Source organism: Pseudorca crassidens, chromosome 9 (genome assembly GCF_039906515.1).
Source record: "Pseudorca crassidens isolate mPseCra1 chromosome 9, mPseCra1.hap1, whole genome shotgun sequence".
Lineage (NCBI taxonomy): Eukaryota > Metazoa > Chordata > Mammalia > Artiodactyla > Delphinidae > Pseudorca > Pseudorca crassidens.
In genome coordinates this window covers 25004886-25024970 of record NC_090304.1, presented here as the reverse complement: position 1 = coordinate 25024970, position 20085 = coordinate 25004886, and the positions used below count along the sequence as shown (strand labels likewise).

General features: G+C 43.8%; 1 protein-coding gene across 3 annotated transcripts in view; it reads left to right on the top strand.

Moving 5' to 3' along the window:
• The window catches only part of KIAA1549L (KIAA1549 like), a 280665-nt gene extending 264064 nt beyond the window's left edge, over nucleotides 1–16601 (top strand). For all 3 annotated transcript variants that reach the window (XM_067749478.1, XM_067749477.1, XM_067749476.1), the window contains 2 exons: nucleotides 14–165; nucleotides 12377–16601. In XM_067749478.1, the coding sequence (XP_067605579.1) occupies nucleotides 14–165; nucleotides 12377–12658 (434 nt within the window). In that variant the 3' untranslated portion in view covers nucleotides 12659–16601. The remainder of the gene's footprint in view (nucleotides 1–13; nucleotides 166–12376) is intronic.
• Nucleotides 16602–20085: the final 3484 nt, after the last annotated feature.

The window sequence follows — 20085 nt, the reverse complement described above, 5'->3', positions numbered from 1 at the left end:
TCCTCCATGCCAGGTAATACGGTGCCGGCAGTGTTCGCCATTCCAGCTGCCAGCAGACCCGGCTTCACCGGCTACTTCATCCCGACGCCTCCCTCGTCCTACAGGAACCAGGCCTGGATGTCTTATGCAGGAGAGAATGAGCTCCCGAGCCAGTGGGCTGATTCGGTGAGACCCTCGCTGATTCCCTCACAACTTTGCCTGCTTGACACCCTACAGGGAGAAAAGGGATGTGAGGCTGGAACTGAGTGTTTTGTTATCTCAGGCCCCGTTCCACCACCCAGGTGGCTAAAATCAGCTATTAGAGGAGACAGTGCCGGGGAGGGGAGTGTGATGTCCTTTGACACAGGAGCCTTCAGTCAGATTCCACCTCTTTCCAGAGGGCACCCTTAATCAAATACAGTTTTATAATAACTACCATTTTTTAAGTATTTTCTGTGTGCCAGGCACTGTATTAGATGTTCTATTTATGTTATCTTATTTCATCTTCACGAGACCTGTCATGTAGGTATTATTTCCCTGATGTGTTCAGCAGTCAAACCTGCATCTTTCTGGCTCCAAAGCCTTTACTAAATTTGTTCCTTTCAGCTTTGAAATCCTGTGAAAAGTTTAGATGCAGTACCAGAAAATGAAGGATTAGAAACCCGAGACTGAATTACTTTGCATGTAGATCTAAAGCTATCTGCCTGTCTTCCAGCTGAAGACTGTCTTTTCACGGTCAGCTGGTTTCTTCCTTCATTATACTAGTAGGAGTTTATGGCACAGTGGACCTGGCCCAGCCTGGACCAAAGAGGGGCAGCAACCAGATGAACCTGGATATTCACACCCAAACCTGCCTCTGAGCCACCTGTCAAGCACTGCCAAGTGAAAAACAAAAAACAAGCAAAAAAAATAGCACAATCATGGCCTCTAGAATGAGTTGCTCCACTCCCTGTGTGAGATCATCCATCATGGATGAGAAAGGCAGGCTGTTTCCTAGGGCCCCGTGGTGCTCTATGTCATTTTAGGGTTTGGTCTCAGCATTTGAAATACATCCTAGATTTAGGAAACACATTGACACCTGTGTCATCTTTTCTCTCTGTCCAAACCCCTGGGGTCCATACTTTCTACCCCTACAGGTTCAATTCAACCTCAGCGTTGGTGTCTCTTCTTATTGTAGTGATGCCACATTTAAACAACATCATCAGGGTAAAACTACCCTACGTATATTAATTTTCCTAATAAAGCTAGTCCTTTAATTTCCAAAACATTTAAACAATATATGCCACCCTGAATTTTTAAATTCTGGAATGAATTACATCCTTCTCCCCTCCTTCTTTAAAAGAAAAACATAATTTAATTTGTCTTTAACAAATGATTCAGCGTCATTATTATGGCTCACTGTACTAAAATGACATTTGTCAGATGGGCTCTGACGGTGTGTAGGATTATTGCCCCTATGTCAGACATCTCTAAACTATTATAATTTTTGGAATTATTACAAGGCTTAGTATGTTTTTTCTTTCTCTGACCTTGCTCCCAGCTCACACCTTGCTCAATTTCCCCACTCTCAGATATATACTCATCTTTAAATATGCTTTTCCTAATGCTCTGTTATCTGCAAATGAGGCATGTCTGAGCTCATTAGAGTTGTTTGTAGAGCTGGAGTAAATAGTCTCTGAGAGAGTAACTGGAGGGATTCCCTACTGTTCAGTCTACAAATCTAAATGCGGGAGTGTATGGCATCTCTGTTGGTTGTTTGTGGGCCTTTTTTGCTTCCTTTGTCATGCTCAGCTCTTCTAAACAGCTGAACTCACTGGGTGTGAGTTGGTCAGTTCAGAGGTTATTCACCTCCATAATGCCACTTGCAATCTAAACATAATGTGTACTTTTCAGAAAGTAGTTGATACTTGTGCTAATTAGGCAGTAGACCTGCAGCTTTGTCAGCTCACCCTCTGCATGCAGGGTGCACTGGGTGCTTTGCAGGAGTCAGCAGAAGTATTTACAAAACTTGTCCCTTGCCTTCAAGATACTTACAGATAATACTTAGCCAGGCTTATGGTGACATCCAGATACCTTTGGGTTCATGTTGCCTTAAAGATGAAGGAAAAGGAGCCCAGCAAATCGAAACTTAATCTTTTGGACATGATGACTTGATCACCACGCCACCCCCCATTGTGAGGGAGTGCTAGTTTCCTATTAGTTGTTTTTAAGAGGAAAGTGATTGCTGCAGCCTAAATGGGTCTTTCCTGGAGCCCCATTACCACCTTCAGGTAAGCAGGGTTGCGTGCCCATGCGTGGAGCACGGAAGCCAGGAACCAAGCTGGGAGGTCAGGTGCTTTATTGCATTTGAAATTCAGCACAGGAGGCTCAGTGGGACCAGATGTGGGCTTGAGAAAGATACTCCAGTGGGGGGCTTCCCTGATGGCTCAAGTGGTTGGGAGTCCGCCTGCCGATGCAGGGGACACGGGTTCGTGCCCCGGTCTGGGAGGATCCCACATGCCGCGGAGTGGCTGGGCCCGTGAGCCATGGCCGTTGGGCCTGCGCGTCCGGAGCCTGTGCTCCGCGACGGAAGAGGCTACAACAGTGAGAGGCCCGCGTACTGCAAAAACAAAAAAAACAAAAAAACAAAAAACAAAAAACAAAAAAGATACTCCAGTGGGGAAAATGTTCACCCTCCACATCCATGTGAGAAGAAAAAAGCCCCCACCATCATTTGGATGTCTGACCCTCCTGATCCCAGGTATCCAGATATAAGGAGCTAGCTTGTATAAAATCACCTGGACCTGGCTTGAAAAATAGGTTTCATCCTTGGTGCTGGATGGAGAGGGATTGAGAGGGGGTTCCCAGGCTCATCAGGAAAGTGTGCTGTGATCAATAGGTGATGCCTGCCACAGGCACTGGCTAGGGAAGGAGTGGTGTTTGCCAGCCCTGGATTTTGGCCCGCAAGGTGTGGTGGCTCCCGCCTGCCTCTACTGTAAGGGAGGAAGAGTGTGTCATCTCCTCATCTTCCATGCTTCTGAGTATTACCCTGAGGCCACTCCAGTGGCGTCAGGTGTCCCTGGTCTGTCCCAGACACAAGCACCAAGTTGCTTAATGCTGCAGAACTGGGAGGTCTCAAGAGTTGGACACTGACCCTCAGCTCCAGCTGAACTTGAAATGCAGGGAAAGGGGACATGGCAGCTTCCTTCACAAACATACGGCACCAGCTGGTCATCCTTCGGTGATTTTCAAATTGTGCCGCTCAGAACCCCAGGTCTGAGACACTCCCTACTGTGTACCGTGCACAGTTCTGGGCACTGGTGCACAGGGATAAGTAGGTGAGACACAGTTCTGCCTTCACAGTCGATGCCTGAGACAGGCGATGATATTGTGAGTGATGACTGTTACGCTAGACAAAGTGCATGGAAGGACCTTACAGGGAGCCCTCAGCTAATAGAGGACTGGGGAAGGTCTCCCGGAAGAAAGGGAGTTTGAGCTGAGACCTGACAGGCAAGTCCCGTGTCCTGGCCTTGGCTCTCTGTTAGCCCCCAGTCACCTGTGCGTTCCCAGCTGTGTGGCCCAAGGGCTCGGACAGTCTGGCTCTGATTTTCCTCTGAGATGCAAGTGAAATATATTTGCTACTTTGTCTTCCTTTACCAGGTCTTGTAGGGGAATTAAAGCCCCAAACTTTGGGACATCCATCCCATTACTTCTTCCCTCACTCGGGTCCTTCCCGACTCTTACCTGATCCATTGAGGTAGCCTCAGAACTTATCTCCTCTCCACCTCCAGTGGGTCCACCTCCAGAGTGTCCTTCCTAAAATACAGACCTTTCCCCTGCCTGACACCCGTTGGTGGCTCCCAGGCCAGGCCTTCTCCGGAGGGGTTGTCAGAACCTCTGGCAGGGACTGGGAGAGGCCTGCTTTCCTACTCCACATTTGCCCATACAAAATTCTGAATCCTCACCCAACCCCTCCACTCCATCCTCACCAGCGCCCAGACATCTCTGTAAGGAATGGAAACACGCTCAACTCCTTAGAAGTGTACCATAGAAAACTTTACTCTGTAGCCTGGCGTTCAGCAGCTGTTTGATCTGGCCCTGACTGCCTGTCTTCCTGAGCTCCCCTCATACCCCACATACCCTCTCTGGTCAGACCAAATCACTGAACCTCCCTGGGTGCCCCTTCCTCTGTGTACCTCCAGGCCTCTGCATTGCTTTTCCCTCTGCCTGGAATGCCCCTCCCACCTTGTCTTCTGAAAAACAGCCTCTTCATCTTCCAGACTCAGCTAAGCTGCTTCTCCCAGAAAGCTGCCTGACTCCTTACATGTGTCCCATTCACGGGAGCACCCCATACCTACGTCATCCATGGGCATTTATCTTACGGTGTTGCAGTTAACATTATGGGATATAAAGGCCTTTTGTGGATTACCGTGGAACAGCATCCCATTTTATGGCACTGTTTCTGTGGGAAAGTTGATCCTGAATTCTGGATCATTGCCCCGTCCTTATTACTATAAGTGTCCATATATTAAAGCATAGAACTGTGTATCTTCCACTTTTAATGAAAAGAGAAATTTTTTTCAAGAAACCCAGATCATATTCCAGATCCAAGACAATATAGTGCAGTGACTAACTCCCAGCCTGGAGCTGCGTCTCTCAGTGGCTTGTTAGCTGTGACACCTTCGACTGAGGCACTGTTTGCTTCAGTTTCCTCTTCTATAAAATAAGGGTAACAATACCTACCTCCTAGGTTGTTGTTTTGAGAATTAAATGAGACCACGATTGGAAAGCCCTTAGCACAGGGCTCATTAAGTGTTAGCTATTATCATCAGTGATAAATCCCTGAGTCCTTTTTTTATAAAAATATATACTTAAAGTCTATTTAATTTTTTTAGCATCTTTATTGGAGTATAATTGCTTAACAATGTTGTGTTAGTTTCTGCTGTATAACAAAGTGAATCAGTTATATGGATATATATATATCCCCATATCCCCATATCCCCTCCCTCTTGCATCTCCCTCCCACCCTCCCTATCTCACTCCTCTAGGTGGTCACAAAGCACTGAGCTGATCTCCCTATGCTATGCAGCTGCTTCCCACTAGCTATCTATTTTACATTTGGTAGTGTATATATGTCAATGCTACACTCTTACTTCGTCCCAGCTTACCCTTCCCCCTCCCTGGGTCCTCAAGTCCATTCTCTATGTCTGCATCTTTATTCCTGCCCTACCACTAGGTTCATCAGTACCGTTTTTTTACATTCCATATATATGCATTAGCATACAGTATTTGTTTTTCTCTTTCTGACTTACTTCACTCTGTATGACAGACTCTAGGTCCATCTACCTCACTACAAATAACTCAATTTTGTTTCTTTTTGTGGCTGAGTAATATTCCATTGTATATATGTGCCACATCTTCTTTATCCATTCATCTGATGATGGACACTTAGGTTGCTTCCATGTCCTGGCTATTATAAATAGTGCTGCAGTGAACATTGTGGTACCATGTCTCTTATTGAATTATGGTTTTCTCAGGTTATATGCCCAGTAGTGGGATTGCTGGGTCGTATGGTAGTTCTATTTTTAGTTTTTTAAGGAACCTCCGTACTGTTCTTCATAGTGGCTGTATCAATTTACATTCCCACCAGCAGTGCAAGAGGGTTCCCTTTTCTCCACACCCTCTCCAGCATTTATTGTTTGTAGATTTTTTTGATGATGCATTCTGACCAGTGTGAGGTGATACCTCATTGTGGTTTTGATTTGCATTTCTCTAATGATTAATGATGTTGAGCATTCTTTCATGTGTTTGTTGGCAGTCTGTATGTCTTCTTTGGCAAAATGTCTATTTAGGTCTTCTGCCCATTTTTGGATTGGGTTGTTTGTTTTTTTGATATTGAGCTGCATGAGCTGCTTGTATATTTTGGAGATTAATCCTTTGTCAATTGCTTCGTTTGCAAATATTTTCTCCTATTCTGAAGTTTGTCTTTTTGTCTTGTTTATGGTTTCCTTTGCTGTGCAAAAGCTTTTAAGTTTTATTATGTCCCATTTGTTTATTTTTGTTTTTATTTCCATTTCTTTAGGAGGTAGGTCAAAAAGGATCTTGCTGTGATTTATGTCGTGGAGTGCTCTGCCTATGTTTTCCCTCTGAGAGTTTTATACTGTCTGGCCTTACATTTAGGTCTTTAATCCATTTTGAGGTTTTTTTTGTGTATGGTGTTAGGGAGTGTTCTAATTTCATTCATTTACATGTAGCTGTCCAGTTTTCCCAGCACCACTTATTGAAGAGGCTGTCTTTGAACAGGCTATCCTGTTCCATTGAGCTATATTTCTGTTTTTGTGCCAGTACCATACTGTGTTGATTACTGTAGCTTTGTAGTATAGTCTGAAGTCAGGGAGCCTGATTCCTCCAGCTCCGATTTTCTCTCTCAAGATTGCTTTGGCTATTCAGGATCTTTTGTGTATCCATACAAATTGTGAAGTTTTTTATTCTAGTTCCGTGAAAAATGGCCTTGGTGGTTTGATGGGGATTGCATTGAATCTGTAGATTGCTTTGGGTAGTATAGTCATTTTCACAATGTTGATTATTCCAATCCAAGAACATGGTATATCTCTCCATCTGTTTGTATCATCTTTAATTTCTTTCATCAGTGTCTTATAGTTATCTGCATACAGGTCTTTTGTCTCCTTAGGTGGGTTTCTTCCTAGGTATTTTATTCTTTTTGTTGCAGTGCTAAATGGGAGTGCTTCCTGAATTTCTCTTTCAGATTTTTCGTCATTAGTGTATAGGAATGCAAGAGATTTCTGTGCGTTAATTTTGTATCCTTCTACTTTACCAAATTCATTGACTAGCTCTAGTAGTTTTCTGGTAATGTCTTTAGGATTCTCTATGTATAGTATCATGTCATCTGCAAACAGTGATAGTTTTACTTCTTCTTTTCCGATCTGGATTCCTTTTATTTCTTTTTCTTCTCTGATTGTTGTGGCTAAAACTTCCAAAACTATGTTGAATAGTAGTGGTGAGAGTGGACAACCTTGTCTTGTTCCTGATCTTAGAGGAAATGCTTTCAGTTTTTCTCCATTGAGAATGATGTTGGCTGTGGGTTTGTCGTATATAGCCTTTGTTATGTTGAGGTAAGTTCCCTCTATGCCTACTTTCTGGAGGGTTTTTATCATAAATGGGTGTTGAATTTTGTTGAAAGCTTTTTCTGCATCTATTGAGATGATCATATGGTTTTTCTCCTTCAATTTGTTAATATGGTATATCACATTGATTGATTTGCATATATTGAAGAATCCTTGCACTCCTGGGATAAACCCCACTTGATCATGGTGTATGTCCTTTTAATGTGCTGTTGGATTCTGTTTGCTCGTATTTTGTTTAGGAGTTTTTGCATCTATGTTCATCAGTGATATTGGCCTGTAGTTTTCTTTTTTTGTGACATCTTCATCTGGTTTTGGTATCAGGGTGATGGTGCCTCGTAGAATGAGTTTGGGAGTATTCCTCCCTCTGCTGTATTTTGGAAGAGTTTGAGAAGGATAGGTGTTAGCTCTTCTCTAAATGTGTGATAGAATTCATCTATGAAGCCATCTGGTTCTGGGCTTTTGTTTGTTGGAAGATTTTTAATCACAGTTTCAATTTCAGTGCTTGTGATTGGTCTGTTCATATTTTCTATTTCTTCCTGGTTCAGTCTCAGAAGGTTGTACTTTTCTAAGAATTTGTCCATTTCTTCCAGGTTGTCCATTTTATAGGCATATAGCTGCTTGTAGGAATCTCTCACGATCCTTTGTATTTCTGCAGTGTCAGTTGTTACTTCTCATTTTTCATTTGTAATTCTGTTGATTTTAGCCTTCTCCCTTTTTTCTTGATCAGTCTGGCTAATGGTTTATCAATTTTGTTTATATTCTCAAAGAACCAGCTTTTAGTTTTATTGATCTTTGCTATCGTTTCCTTCATTTCTTTTTCATTTCTTTCTGATCTGATCTTTATGACTTCTTTCCTTCTGCTAACTTTGGGGTATTTTTGTTCTTCTTTCTCTAATTGCTTTAGGTGTAAGTTTAGGTTGTTTATTTGAGATTTTTCTTGTTTCTTGAGGTAGGATTGTATTTCTATAAATTTCGCTCTCAGACCTGCTTTTGCTGCATCCCATAGGTTTTGGATCATCGTGTTTTCATTGTCATTTGTTTCTAGGTATTTTTTGATTTCCTCTTTGATTTCTTCAGTGATCTCTTGGTTATTCAGTAGCATATTGTTTAGCCTCCATGTGTTTTTACTTTTTACAGTTTTTTTCCTGTAATTGATATCTAGTCTCATAATGTTGTGGTTGGAAAAGATACTTGATACAATATCAATTTACTTAAATTTACCAAGGCTTGATTTGTGACCCAGGATCTGATCTGTCCTGGAGAATGTTCCATGAGCACTTGAGAATAAAGTTTATTCTGTTGTTTTTGGGTGGAATGTCCTATAAATGTCAATTAAGTCCACCCTGTTTAATGTGTCATTTAAAGCTTGTGTTTCCTTATTTACTTTTTGGATGATCTGTCCATTGGTGAAAGTGGGGTGTTAAAGTCCCCTACTATTATTTTGTTACTGTCAGTTTCCCCTTTTATGGCTGTTAGCATTTGCCTTATGTATTGAGGTGCTCCTATGTTGCGTGCATAAATAAATATTTACAATTGTTATATCTTCTTCTTGGATTGATCCCTTGATCATTATATAGTGTTCTTCTTTGTCTCTTGTAATAGTCTTTATTTTAAAGTCTATTTTGTTTTATATGAGAATTGCTACTCCAGCTTTCTTTTGATTTCCATTTGCATGGAATATCTTTTTCCATCCCCTCGCTTTCAGTCTGTTTGTGTCCCTAGGTCTGAAGTGGGTCTCTTGTAGACAGCATATATACAGGTCTTGTTTTTGTATCCACTCAGCCAGTCTGTGTCTTTTGGTTAAGGCATTTAATCCATTTACATTTAAGGTAGTTGTCGATATGTATGTTCCTATTACCATTTTATGAATTAATTTGGGTTTGTTATTGTAGGTCTTTTCCTTCTCTTGTGTTTCCTGCCTAGAGAAGTTCCTTTAGCATCTGTCGTAAAGCTGGTTTGGTGGTGCTGAATTCTCTTAGCTTTTGCTTGTCTGTAAACCTTTTAATTTCTCTGTCGATTCTGAATGAGATCCTTGCTGGGTAGAGTAGTCTTGGTTGTAGGTTTTTCCCTTTCATCACTTTAAATATGTCCTGCCACTCCCTTCTGGCTTGCAGAGTTTCTGCTGAAAGATCAGCTGTTAACCTTATGGGGATTCCCTTGTATGTTATTTGTTGTTTTTCCCTTGCTGCTTTTAATATTTGTTCTTTGTATTTAATTTTTGATAGTTTGATTAATATGTGTCTTGGCATATTTCTCCTTGGATTTATCCTGTATGGGACTCTCTGTGTTTCCTGGACTTGATTGACTATTTCCTTTCCCATGTTAGGGAAGTTTTCAACTGTAATCTCTTCAAGTATTTTCTCAGTCCCTTTCTTTTTCTCTTCTTCTTCTGGGACCCCTATAATTCGAATGTTGGTGCATTTAATGTTGTCCCACAGGTCTCTGAAACTGTCCTCAATTCTTGTCATTCTTTTTTCTTTATTCTGCTCTACGGTATTTATTTCCACTATTTTATCTTCCAGGTAACTTATCCATTCTTCTGTGTCAGTTATTCTGCTATTGATTCCTTCTAGAGAGTTTTAAATTTCATTTATTGTGTTGTTCATCATTGTTTGTTTGCTCTTTAGTTCTTCTAGGTCCTTGTTAAACGTTTCTTGTATTTTCTCCATTCTATTTCCAAGATTTTGGGTCATCTTTACTATCATTACTCTGAATTGTTTTTCAGGTAGACTGCCTATTTCTTCTTCATTTGTTTGGTCTGGTGGGTTTTTATCTTGCGCCTTCATCCGCTACATATTTCTCTGTCTTCTCATTTTGTTTAACTTACTGTGTTTGGGGTCTCCTTTTCGCAGGCTGCAGGTTCATACTTCCCATTGTTTTTGGTGTCTGCCCCCAGTGGGTGAGGTTGTTTCAGTGGCTTGTGTAGGCTTCCTGGTGAAGGGACCGGTGCCAGTGTTCTGGTGGGTAGAGCTGTATCTTGTCCCTCTTGTGGGCATGGCTGCGTCCGGTGGTGTTTTTTGGGGTGTCTGTGAACTTAGTATGACTTTAGGCAGCCTCTCTGCTAATGGGTGGGGTTGTGTTCCTGTCTTGCTAGTTGTTTTGGCACCGGTTGTCCAGCACTGGAGCTTGCTGGCCGTTGGGTGGAGCTGTGTCTTAGTGTTGAGATGGAGATCTCTGGGAGAGCTCTCGCTGATTGATATTATGTGGGGCTGGGAGGTCTCTGGTGATCCAATGTCCTGAACTCAGCTCTCCCACCTCAGAGGCTCAGGCCTGACACCCGGCCAGAGCACCAAGACCCTGCCAGCCTCACGGCTCGGAAGAAAAGGAGGAGGAAAAAAAGGAAAAAAAAACCCACAAAAAACAACAGAACCCCAAACCAAATGGTAAAAGCAAAACTAAACAGACAAAATCACAGAAAGAAACAAAAAACAAAATAGAAACACAGTCAGAACCCTAGGACAATGGTTAAAGCAAACCTAAACAGACAAAATCACACAAAGAAACATCATATACACACTCACAAAAAGAGAAAAAAAGGAAAAAAAATTTAATTAAAAAAAAATAAACTTTAAAAAAAGAGAGCAACCAAACCAATAAAAAAATCCACCAATGATAACAAGCATTAAAAACTAAACTAAGATAAACATAAGAATCAGAAACAAGTCAGATGCAGAAAGCAAACCCCAAGTCTACAGTTGCTCCCAAAGTCCACTGCGTCAATTTGGGGAACATTCATTGTCTATTCACGTATTCCACAGATGGAAGGTTCATCAAGTTGCTTGTGGGGATTTAATCTGCTGCTCCTGAGGCTGCACGGAGAACTTTCCCTTTCTCTTCTTTGTTCGCACAGCTCCCGGGTTTCAGCTTTTGTTTTAGCCCTACCCCTGAACGTAGACCACCCTCAGGCGTCTGTTCCTGCCCAGACAGGAGGGGTTAAAGCAGGGGCTGATTAGATCTCTCTTGCTCACTCAGGCTGGGGAGTGGAAGGGGTACAGTAGTCATAATTGTAATTCGGGGCGAGCCTGCAGTGGCAGAGGCCAACATGACATTGCAACAGCCTGAGGTGTGCCATGTGTTCTCCTGGGGAAGTTGTCCCTGGATCTCAGGACCCTGGCAGTGGTGGGCTGCACAGGCTCCTGGGGTGGAGGGGGGTGTGTGTGGGTAGTGACCTGTGCTTGCACACAGGATTCTTGGTGGCAGTGGTGGCAGCGTTAGCATTTCATGCTTGTCTCTGGGGTGTGAGCTGATAGCTGCGACTTGCACCTGTCTCTGGAGCCTGCTTAGGTGGTTCTCTGAATCCCCTCTCCTTGCGCACCCCGAAACAATGGTCTCTTGCCTTTTCGGCAGGTCCAGACATTTTCCCTGACTCCCTCCCGGCTATCTGTGGCATACTAGTCCCCTTTAGGCTGTGTTCACGCAGCCAACCCCAGTTCTCTCCCTGGGGTCTGACCTCTGAAGCCCAAGCCTCAGCTCCCAGCGCCTGCCCCCCCGGCGGGTGAGCAGACAAGCCTCTCAGGCTGGTGAGTGCTGGTCAGCACCGATCCTCTGTGTGGGAATCTCTCTGCTTTGCCCGCTGCACCCCTGTTGCTGCGCTCTCTTCTGTGGCTCCGAAGTTTCCCTCCCACCCACCCTCAGTCTCCGCCCACGAAGGGGCTTCCTAGTGTGTGGAAACTTTTCCTCCTTCACAGCTTCCTCCCAGAGGTGCAGGTCCCGTCCCTATTCTTTTGTCTCTGTTTTTCCTTTTTTCTTTTGCCCTACCCAGGTACATGGGGAGTTTCTTGCCTTTTGGGAGGTCTGAGGTCTGCCAGCGTTCAGTAGGTGTTCTGTAGGAGCTGTTCCACATGTAGATGTATTTCTGATAAATTTGTGCTGAGGAAGGTGATCTCCACGTCTTTCAGCTCCTCCATCTTGAAGGTCTCTCCCGCGAGTCCTTTGACATCCATAAAGAACAACACTTCTTTTGGCTAGATGGTGCTTATATTAAAAAGGTAGCCAGGTAGGTTCAGATGTAGATTCAGGTATGTGCCCACTGTTTGCATACTGTTTAAAACACGTATTTAATTCATCCAACCAGCAGATCCAGTGAGTCCAGATCACCTATTTTCCAAACAGACTCCAGCTTTTGTATCTACACGATGGTGCGTTGCCTTCATTTTCTTCTAAATCTCTTTCCTTGTCCTCAGTCCCCTCCTGCTTTGGTATCGAGTGCGTCCTATGACTTGAGCCGCTTCCTGACCCCAGGTCCTTGTCTTCTCTCCCAACATGCTTTGTAGGTCCCCCTCCCGGGGTACATCGAGGCTTACCCCCGGTCCCGGTATCAGCAGAGCTCGCCCTCCAGGCTCCCTCGCCAGTACAGCCAGCCAGCCGGGCTGCACCCCAGCTTGGAGCAGGCCCCGCTGCCCTCCGCAGCAGCCTCACAGCAGAGCCTGGCGGAGAACGATCCGTCTGACACGCCCCTGACCAACATCTCCACAGCGGCCCTGGTGAAGGCCATCCGGGAAGAGGTGGCCAAGCTGGCCAAGAAGCAGACGGACATGTTTGAGTTCCAGGTCTAATGCCTTCGCCCACTTCCAGACTCTGAGGAAACAGTCTTTGGTTTTCTCCAGGCTGGCTTGATGGGTCTGGAGGCACAGACGATGTGGGCGTTTTTCTCACCCTCAGTTTCTAAAAACGTGAACAGTGGGGCTTCTGGGGAACAGGAAACTCTTGAACAACTGGATGCTTGGCTTATTCAACTGATTGTATGTCAACAAGTCCCCATGTGGGACCATATGTTTGATACTCTGTTACATTAACTGTTTGAACTGAGGGTGTATTTCCCTACGGAGCCTTAGTCACGAGAGATGCTCGCAGATCTGCAGATTCCTGTCCAATGCCATATTTTAATAAATCATCACCAGAATGGGGAGAGCACAGCTCTATCTTCGATGACCTCTGCATGTTAACTCTATTTCTGTGTTAAAGGCAATGCAGGCGTGCGATGAAGTCCCAGACTGTACTCTCTCTCTCTCATTCAGCCATGGCTGTAATCATTGCAATCACCTCCCGTCTCCAAGGGAGACACTGACTCCAGCCAAGAGAGCTGAGTCCTTTTCTTTTAAAGGCTCATATTCAAAGTCAAATAAATCGGATGAAAATCAGTACTGTCAGTCAATGACTGCACCTATGAACAGTCCTGACTCTTTTTCCCCCCGCAATTAATTCAACAAAGCCCAAGAAAGAGAGAAGATGAGAGGGAATGGTGGATTCGTGTTGACAGGTTTTTGAAAAGGTGTTGTCATTCTGGAAATGGAGTATTCTGCAAGCTGGGCTCTGGCTGGAAGAGAATCGGTGCTAAGAGCTTTAAAGGTCCTACAAAAGAAAAACAGGTTTTCTTTGCCCTGCAACGAAGGTGGCCTGAGAACGAAGCTTCTCTCTTTTGGGGGACGATAGACACATCGACTTTTACAAGGAAACCTCTGTCTCTTCAGCGATGATGTCCAGCATGTGCTGCCCAGTGATACAAAAGGAAATAGTCATTGATGCCTGTTAGAAGCAGGAACAGTGGACCCAGTCTCCCCAGGCTGCAGCCTCTGTTCATAGAAGCTTCTGAATGCAGAAAACCTGTTGATTTACATTTAAATGTAAATAACATTTTTAAAGGTGTATGGAGTTAGCCAGTCCCCTCCCGCACTCCTTCCCATAGTTAATAGACATAGGAGGACATTTGCCAAAATGGCAGGCTTCTGACCTCATGACCGTGATGTTGCAAATCAGCCTCCCTGGCATGGCAGGTGAGCCTCCAGAGCTCTGGGTGGACAATACCTCGCAGCCCTAAGGCACCAGCTGCTGACTGTCAGTGCAAAAGCAAAACAGGTGCTGACTTCAGGTAGCCCAGGGGAGGGGACACCGTGGTGTCCTCACCAACTTTGGGAGCTATGCTCAATGTTGGGGACTTACTTGGTGTCTGTTGGAGAGTGAGGTCCTGTCCTGCCTTCTCACCCATGATCCATCTAGCTTCAGCTTGTATCCATCCCCTCTGAGTCCATCTTTCCATTCTCCTCATGAGTTTCTTTGGTCTTTATTGAGAGAAGAAGCTGGAAATTTTAACATTCAGAGAAGAGTAGGAGTGGAATTGATTAGAGTGGGAGAGTCAAACTGTCAAAGCACAGACTTTTCAAAGAAGCTGTTTTTATTTCCCAATGGCAAATTGCCCTTTCTGGAATGTTCTGGAGATGCTGTGTCATGGAATCCCCAAACGAGTCTCTTGTCCTGATGATATTAGGTAGTGTCCTTTTGGTATGCTGGTTGATCTTTCATAGTGTTAGTTTTTTGTTACTTAAAAAAAATCAGCTATAAATAAAATGTATTTTTGTAATTTCCATGTGTATATATGGTATATTTCTACCAATGGCCGCTTGTTGTAGTCCAAAACCTAAATCAGTTTGCAAAACACTTTGGACAGTGCAAGATTTTACTGACAGATTAACACAATGCCTAAGTCTATCCAAATAGGTATTCTGTGCACTTGAATGAACAAAGAGCCAAAGAAACTCAGCCTTTTCATGCAAACGGTATGAGTCCAATAAAGTCAGCTACATTGTCCCGCCTTATCAATGATATGAATATTTCATCAGTGCAATGACATCAACCTGGTACTTTGTCTACTTGGTAAATGCCTGGAAATACTGTATGTTAAAATGAAGTTCCAAGACCTTAGTGTAATTTAAGTGTAGGCACATGCGTTCAAGACAGTGTCTGTGTTTTGGATGTACCAGTGACTCGCAGAAGAGGAGCCCACGGTGTGCGGTGGTCTGGCTCCAGCTGGCTAAGAGGATGCAGAAAAATCATGGTGAGCTGTGTAGAACCCCATGAAATAGTCAGTCGCTGGAGATGGCTAAAAATACAGCATGCTAAATCAGACACTCTTTTAAACGAGATACTGCAGGTTTAAGAGCAGTATATGGGAGGAACACCTTAAGTTGAGAAGAAATCAAATCTGTGTTGTCCCACCAATGCGAAGATGGCTGCCATTGTTTGATATTCTGTGACTAAGATGTGGTCCCTTTTCTGAAGAGTGTCCTGACCTCATGGAGGTTATGGATACCTGGACAGCTGACTCTGAGAAAAGGCAGGTGGACAAAAGTGCCCTGTGGAAGTGAACACAGAGTTCCACGCAAACCCAGAGGCTCTGTGTTCCTCATCACCCTCCAGACAGTTGAAGAAGCCACAGAGGACATTGGTGACCTCAGAGAAGGAAGCTAAAGTCCGAAGAAGTGGACTGACCTGCCCGAAGCCTCCAGCCCAAGCCCACTGACTCACGATCGGGCTTGCTTTCCATTTCACCATGCTGCCTGCACGCTTGCCTGCGACACGTTTCTTGAACTGTGCTAGGAAGTTCAAAAAGTAGACAAGGGTCATATGAGGGACTATCTACGTTCTTGCGAAGAAAAAAGATAATTGAATATGTAAAGAACTTCAGATAAAGTGTATGAGGACAATGCGTTTGTGGCATAATAAACATTTTTCGGAACTAGTTTCAACGTGAGTTTTCTGCATTCATGAAAAGAAAGGCATTTTGGCTTTTTCCAGAGAGCGCCTTCGAGGAAATGGTGTTCTCTGCTGCTGTTCAAGACTTCAGGGCTGTGTTCTTCTCTCAGTGCCGTGGGTCCAAACAGGCAGGTGGGGAGGCCACAGCAGCTTGTCACCGAGAGGCAGCCGATTCTGCACTTTGCATTAGGGGAGACGATCCCGTGGTACAGGAATGTAAAAGTCTATTGCGTGCCCTGGTACCTACCACCCGAGATGCATTGGGACCTGTGGAATAGGAACTTGCCTCTTTCAGGGTGTGCTATGGACTGAATGTGTCCTCCGCAATTTCTATGCTGAAATCCTAACCCCCAATGTGATGGTATTAGGAGGTGGGGCCTTGGGAGGTGCTTCGCTAGTGAGGGGAGCCCTCGTGAATGGGATTAATGCCCTTATGAAAGGGACCCCAGAAAGCTCTCTTGCCCTCTTTTCTGCCACATGAGGATAAAATAAGAAGTCGATAGTCTGCAACCCAGAAGAGGGTTCTCACAAGGACCTGACCATGCTGGCACCCTGATCTCGGACTTCGTCCTCCAGAACTGTGAGAAATAAATGTCTGTTGTTTGTGAGCCACCCAGGCTATGGTTCTCTGGCATGGCAGCCTGAGCTGACGAATGACTAAGACAGGGTGGATGGATCGCGTAGGAATCAATTCTCCGGTGCCAGAAGAAGTTATATTGTGCATGTGCTAATTTAAGAATTCAGCAGAAGGGCATGTAATTTCTGAGCATTCTTGATGGAAGAATGGGTAGGATATTGTTAGATTTGTGATATAAAAAAAGAAGACTTCTGAGAGTCCGGATGGAGGAGGAGAAAGATTTAAATACCTGACTAAAATAAGTGCTTCTCTAACAGGCAGAAATTAACAAAATAGATCAAAAGATTTAAATACCGATTACCAATAAATAAGCTTCTTTTTTCTACGTAACACACAGGCACTCATTGTTTAATGAAAAAAAATAACAGGGGGGTTTACCTGGTGGCGCAGTGGTTGAGAGTCCGCCTGCCGATGCAGGGGACGCGGGTTCGTGCCCCGGTCCGGGAAGATCCCACATGCCGCGGAGCGGCTGGGCCCGTGAGCCATGGCCGCTGAGCCTGTGCGTCCGGAGCTTGTGCTCCGCAATGGGAGAGGCCACAACAGTGAGAGGCCTGCGTACTGCAAAAAAAAAAAAAAAAGAACAGATATTATTTTAAAGTTTGAGAACAGAATTTAAATGTAATCTACTCCTATTACACATCAGAAAGTAGTTTGGACTTTTCTAACAAAATACAGCCAAATACGCTTAGGGAAAGATAATCATTTAGCAGTGACTGACTTGGGTCCAAGTATTAGAAATTAAATGCAGCCATTTAGTCCAATCTTGAGGATACTCTAGTCAAGGACCTTTGTGAGGACCAGAAACCCATTCACACTTGCTCAAGTGTAGAGACTGACTGAGCAAATACAGGCAGACCTCAGAAATATTGTGGGTTTGGTTCTCGACTGCCACAATAAAGCAAATATCACAATAATGTGAGTCACATTAATTTTGGGGTTCCCAGTGCATATAAAAGTTATATTTACACTATACTGTAGTCTATTAAATGTGAAATAGCATTATGTCTAAAAAAGTACATACCTTAATTTAAAAACACTTCATTGGTAAAAAGTGCTAACCATCACCTGAGCCTTCAGCGAGTTGCAATCTTTTTGCTGGTGGAGGGTCTTGCTTCAGTGCTAATGGCTGCTGACTGATCAGGATGGTGGTTGCTGAAGGCTGGCACGGTCATGGCAATTTCTTAAAATAAGGCAACGATGAAGTTTGCTGCATTGGTTGACTCTTCCTTTCATGAACGATTTCTCTATAGCTGCAATGCTGTTTGATAGCATTTTGACCACATTAGAACTTCTTTCAAAATTGAGTCAATCCTCTCAAAACGCTGCTGCTGCTTTATCATCTAAGTCATATTCTAAATCCTTTGTTGCCCTTTCAACAGCCTTCACAGCTCTTCACCAGGAGTAGATTCCATCTCAAGAAACCATTTTCTTTGCTCATCCATAAGAAGCAACTCCTCATCCGTTACAGTTTTATCATGAGATTGCAGCAATTCAGTCACATCTTCAGGCTCCACTTTTAGTTCTCCTGCTGTTCCCACCACATCTGCAGTTACTTCCTCCACTGAAGTCATCCATGAGAATTGGAATCAACTTCTTCTAAACTCCTGTTATGTTGATATTTTGACCTCTTCCCACGAATCACAAGTGTTCTTAATGGTATCTAGAATAGTGAATCCTTTTCAGAACGTTTTCAATTGACCTTGCCTACATCCATCAGAGGAATCACTATCTATGAAGGCTTACAAAATGCATTTCTTAAATAATAAGACAAAGTCAAAAGTACTCCTTGATCCATGGGCTGCAGAATGGATGTGCTAGCAAGCATGAAAACAGCATGAATCTCATTGTACATCCCCATCAGAGCTCTTGGTTGACCAGGTGCGTTGTCGATGAGCAGTACTATTTAAAAAAAGAATCTTTTCTGAGCAGTAATCTCAACAGTGGGCTTAAAATATTCATTAAACCATGTTGTCAAACAGATGTGCTGTCATCTGGGCTTTCTTGTTCCATTTATAGAGCACAGGCAGAGTAGATTTAGCATAATTCTTAAGGGCCCTAGGGTTCTTGGAATGGTAAATGAGCATTGGCTTCAACTTTAAGTCACCAGCTGCATTAGCCTCTAACAAGAGAGTGAGCCAGTCCTTTGAAGTTTTGAAGCCAGGCATTGGCTTCTCCTCTCTGGCTATGAAAGTCCTGGATGACATCCCCTTCTAATATAAGACTGTTTTGTTGTATGGCTGTTAGCATAACTGATGGCCATCTTGGACGCTTAGTTTCTCCTGTCCTTTTACTGACCTCACCCAGGACTGTACTGTGCAGTGAATCACTTCTCTGTCATCAAAGTCTTTGTAGTTAATAGATACTGTTTAATAATCGTTAGGACCCGGTAGCCTCTATGCTCTCTAGTCCCCCCAAATGATGAAAACCTTCCCTAATGTAATCCCGGTGCCCATGAGACTAGTTACCCATCATAAATCTTGACTTAGGAATGCATGTCCTGTTTCCAAGCACATACCTCCATATTCTAGGTTAGCGATAAAATTGTCCCAACGGCCCCTCGGCAGTGCAGAATGCTTCTGGATTGTTTTCCAGCCGATCCCACCCTGTGAGTAAATTACCCTGTAATAAACTGATCCGTTGATTACATGGAGCTTCCTGCCAAATTTTTCAGTCTCAAGATGCCTTCTCAGTCTGGTGGGTACTTTTCATTCCCTCTGTCCTCCAACATTCGTCTACATTGACTGTCTGTTGTTTAGTGCAGTCACCTTCATTAATCATCTCAGCTGTATCTGCTGGGTGACTTGCTGCAGCTTCTGCATCAGCACTCACTGCTTCACCTTGTGCTTTTATGTTTTGGAGACGGCTTCTTTCCTTAAAGCTCATGAACCAAACTCTGCTGGCTTCAAGCTTTTCTTCTGCAGCTTCCTCACCTCTCAGCCTTCATGAAATTGAAGAGAGCTGGGGCCTTGCTCTGGATGGGGCTTTGATTAAGGGAATGTTGTGGCTGGCTGGATCTTTAGACTACTAAAACTTTTTCCAGACCAGCAATAGGCTGCTTTACTTTCTTATCATTTGTGTTTTCACTGGAGTAGCACTTTTAACTTCCTTCAAGAACTTTTTCTTTGCGCTCACAACTTGGCTAACTGTTTGGTGCAAGAGGCCTAGCTTTTGGCCTGTCTCAGCTTTCAACATGCCTTCCTCTCACTAAGCCTAATCACTTCCGGCTTTTGATTTAAAATGAGAGACATTAGACTCTTTCTTTCATTTGAACATTTAGAGGGCATTGTAGGGTTATTAATTGTCCTAATTTCAATATTGTTGTATCTCAGGGAATAGGGAGGCCCAAGAAGAGGGAGAGAAGAGATGGGGGAACAGCCGGTCAGTGGAGCAGTCAGAACACACACAACATTGACTAAGTTTGTCCTCTATATGGGCGTGGTTCATGGCGCCCAAAACAATTACAATAGTAACATCAAAGATCAGTGATCCCAGACCAACATAACAAATATAATAATAATGAAAAAATCGAAATATTGCAAGAATTACCAAAATGTGATACAGAGACATGAAGAGAACAAATGCTGCTGGAAAAATGGTGCCAATAGACTTGCTTGACACAAGGTTGCCACGAACCTTCGATTTATAAAAAAATGAAATATCTGCAAAGTGCAATAAAGCAAAGCGCAATAAGACCAGGTGTGCCTACGCAGGGCCATTTCATGGAAACAGAACAGCTCCCGGTGGGGAGGGATGGAGACCGACGTCCTCCCCCGGCTCGCTGTCTCCTGTTCTCTCTCCACACGGGCTTTCACCTGT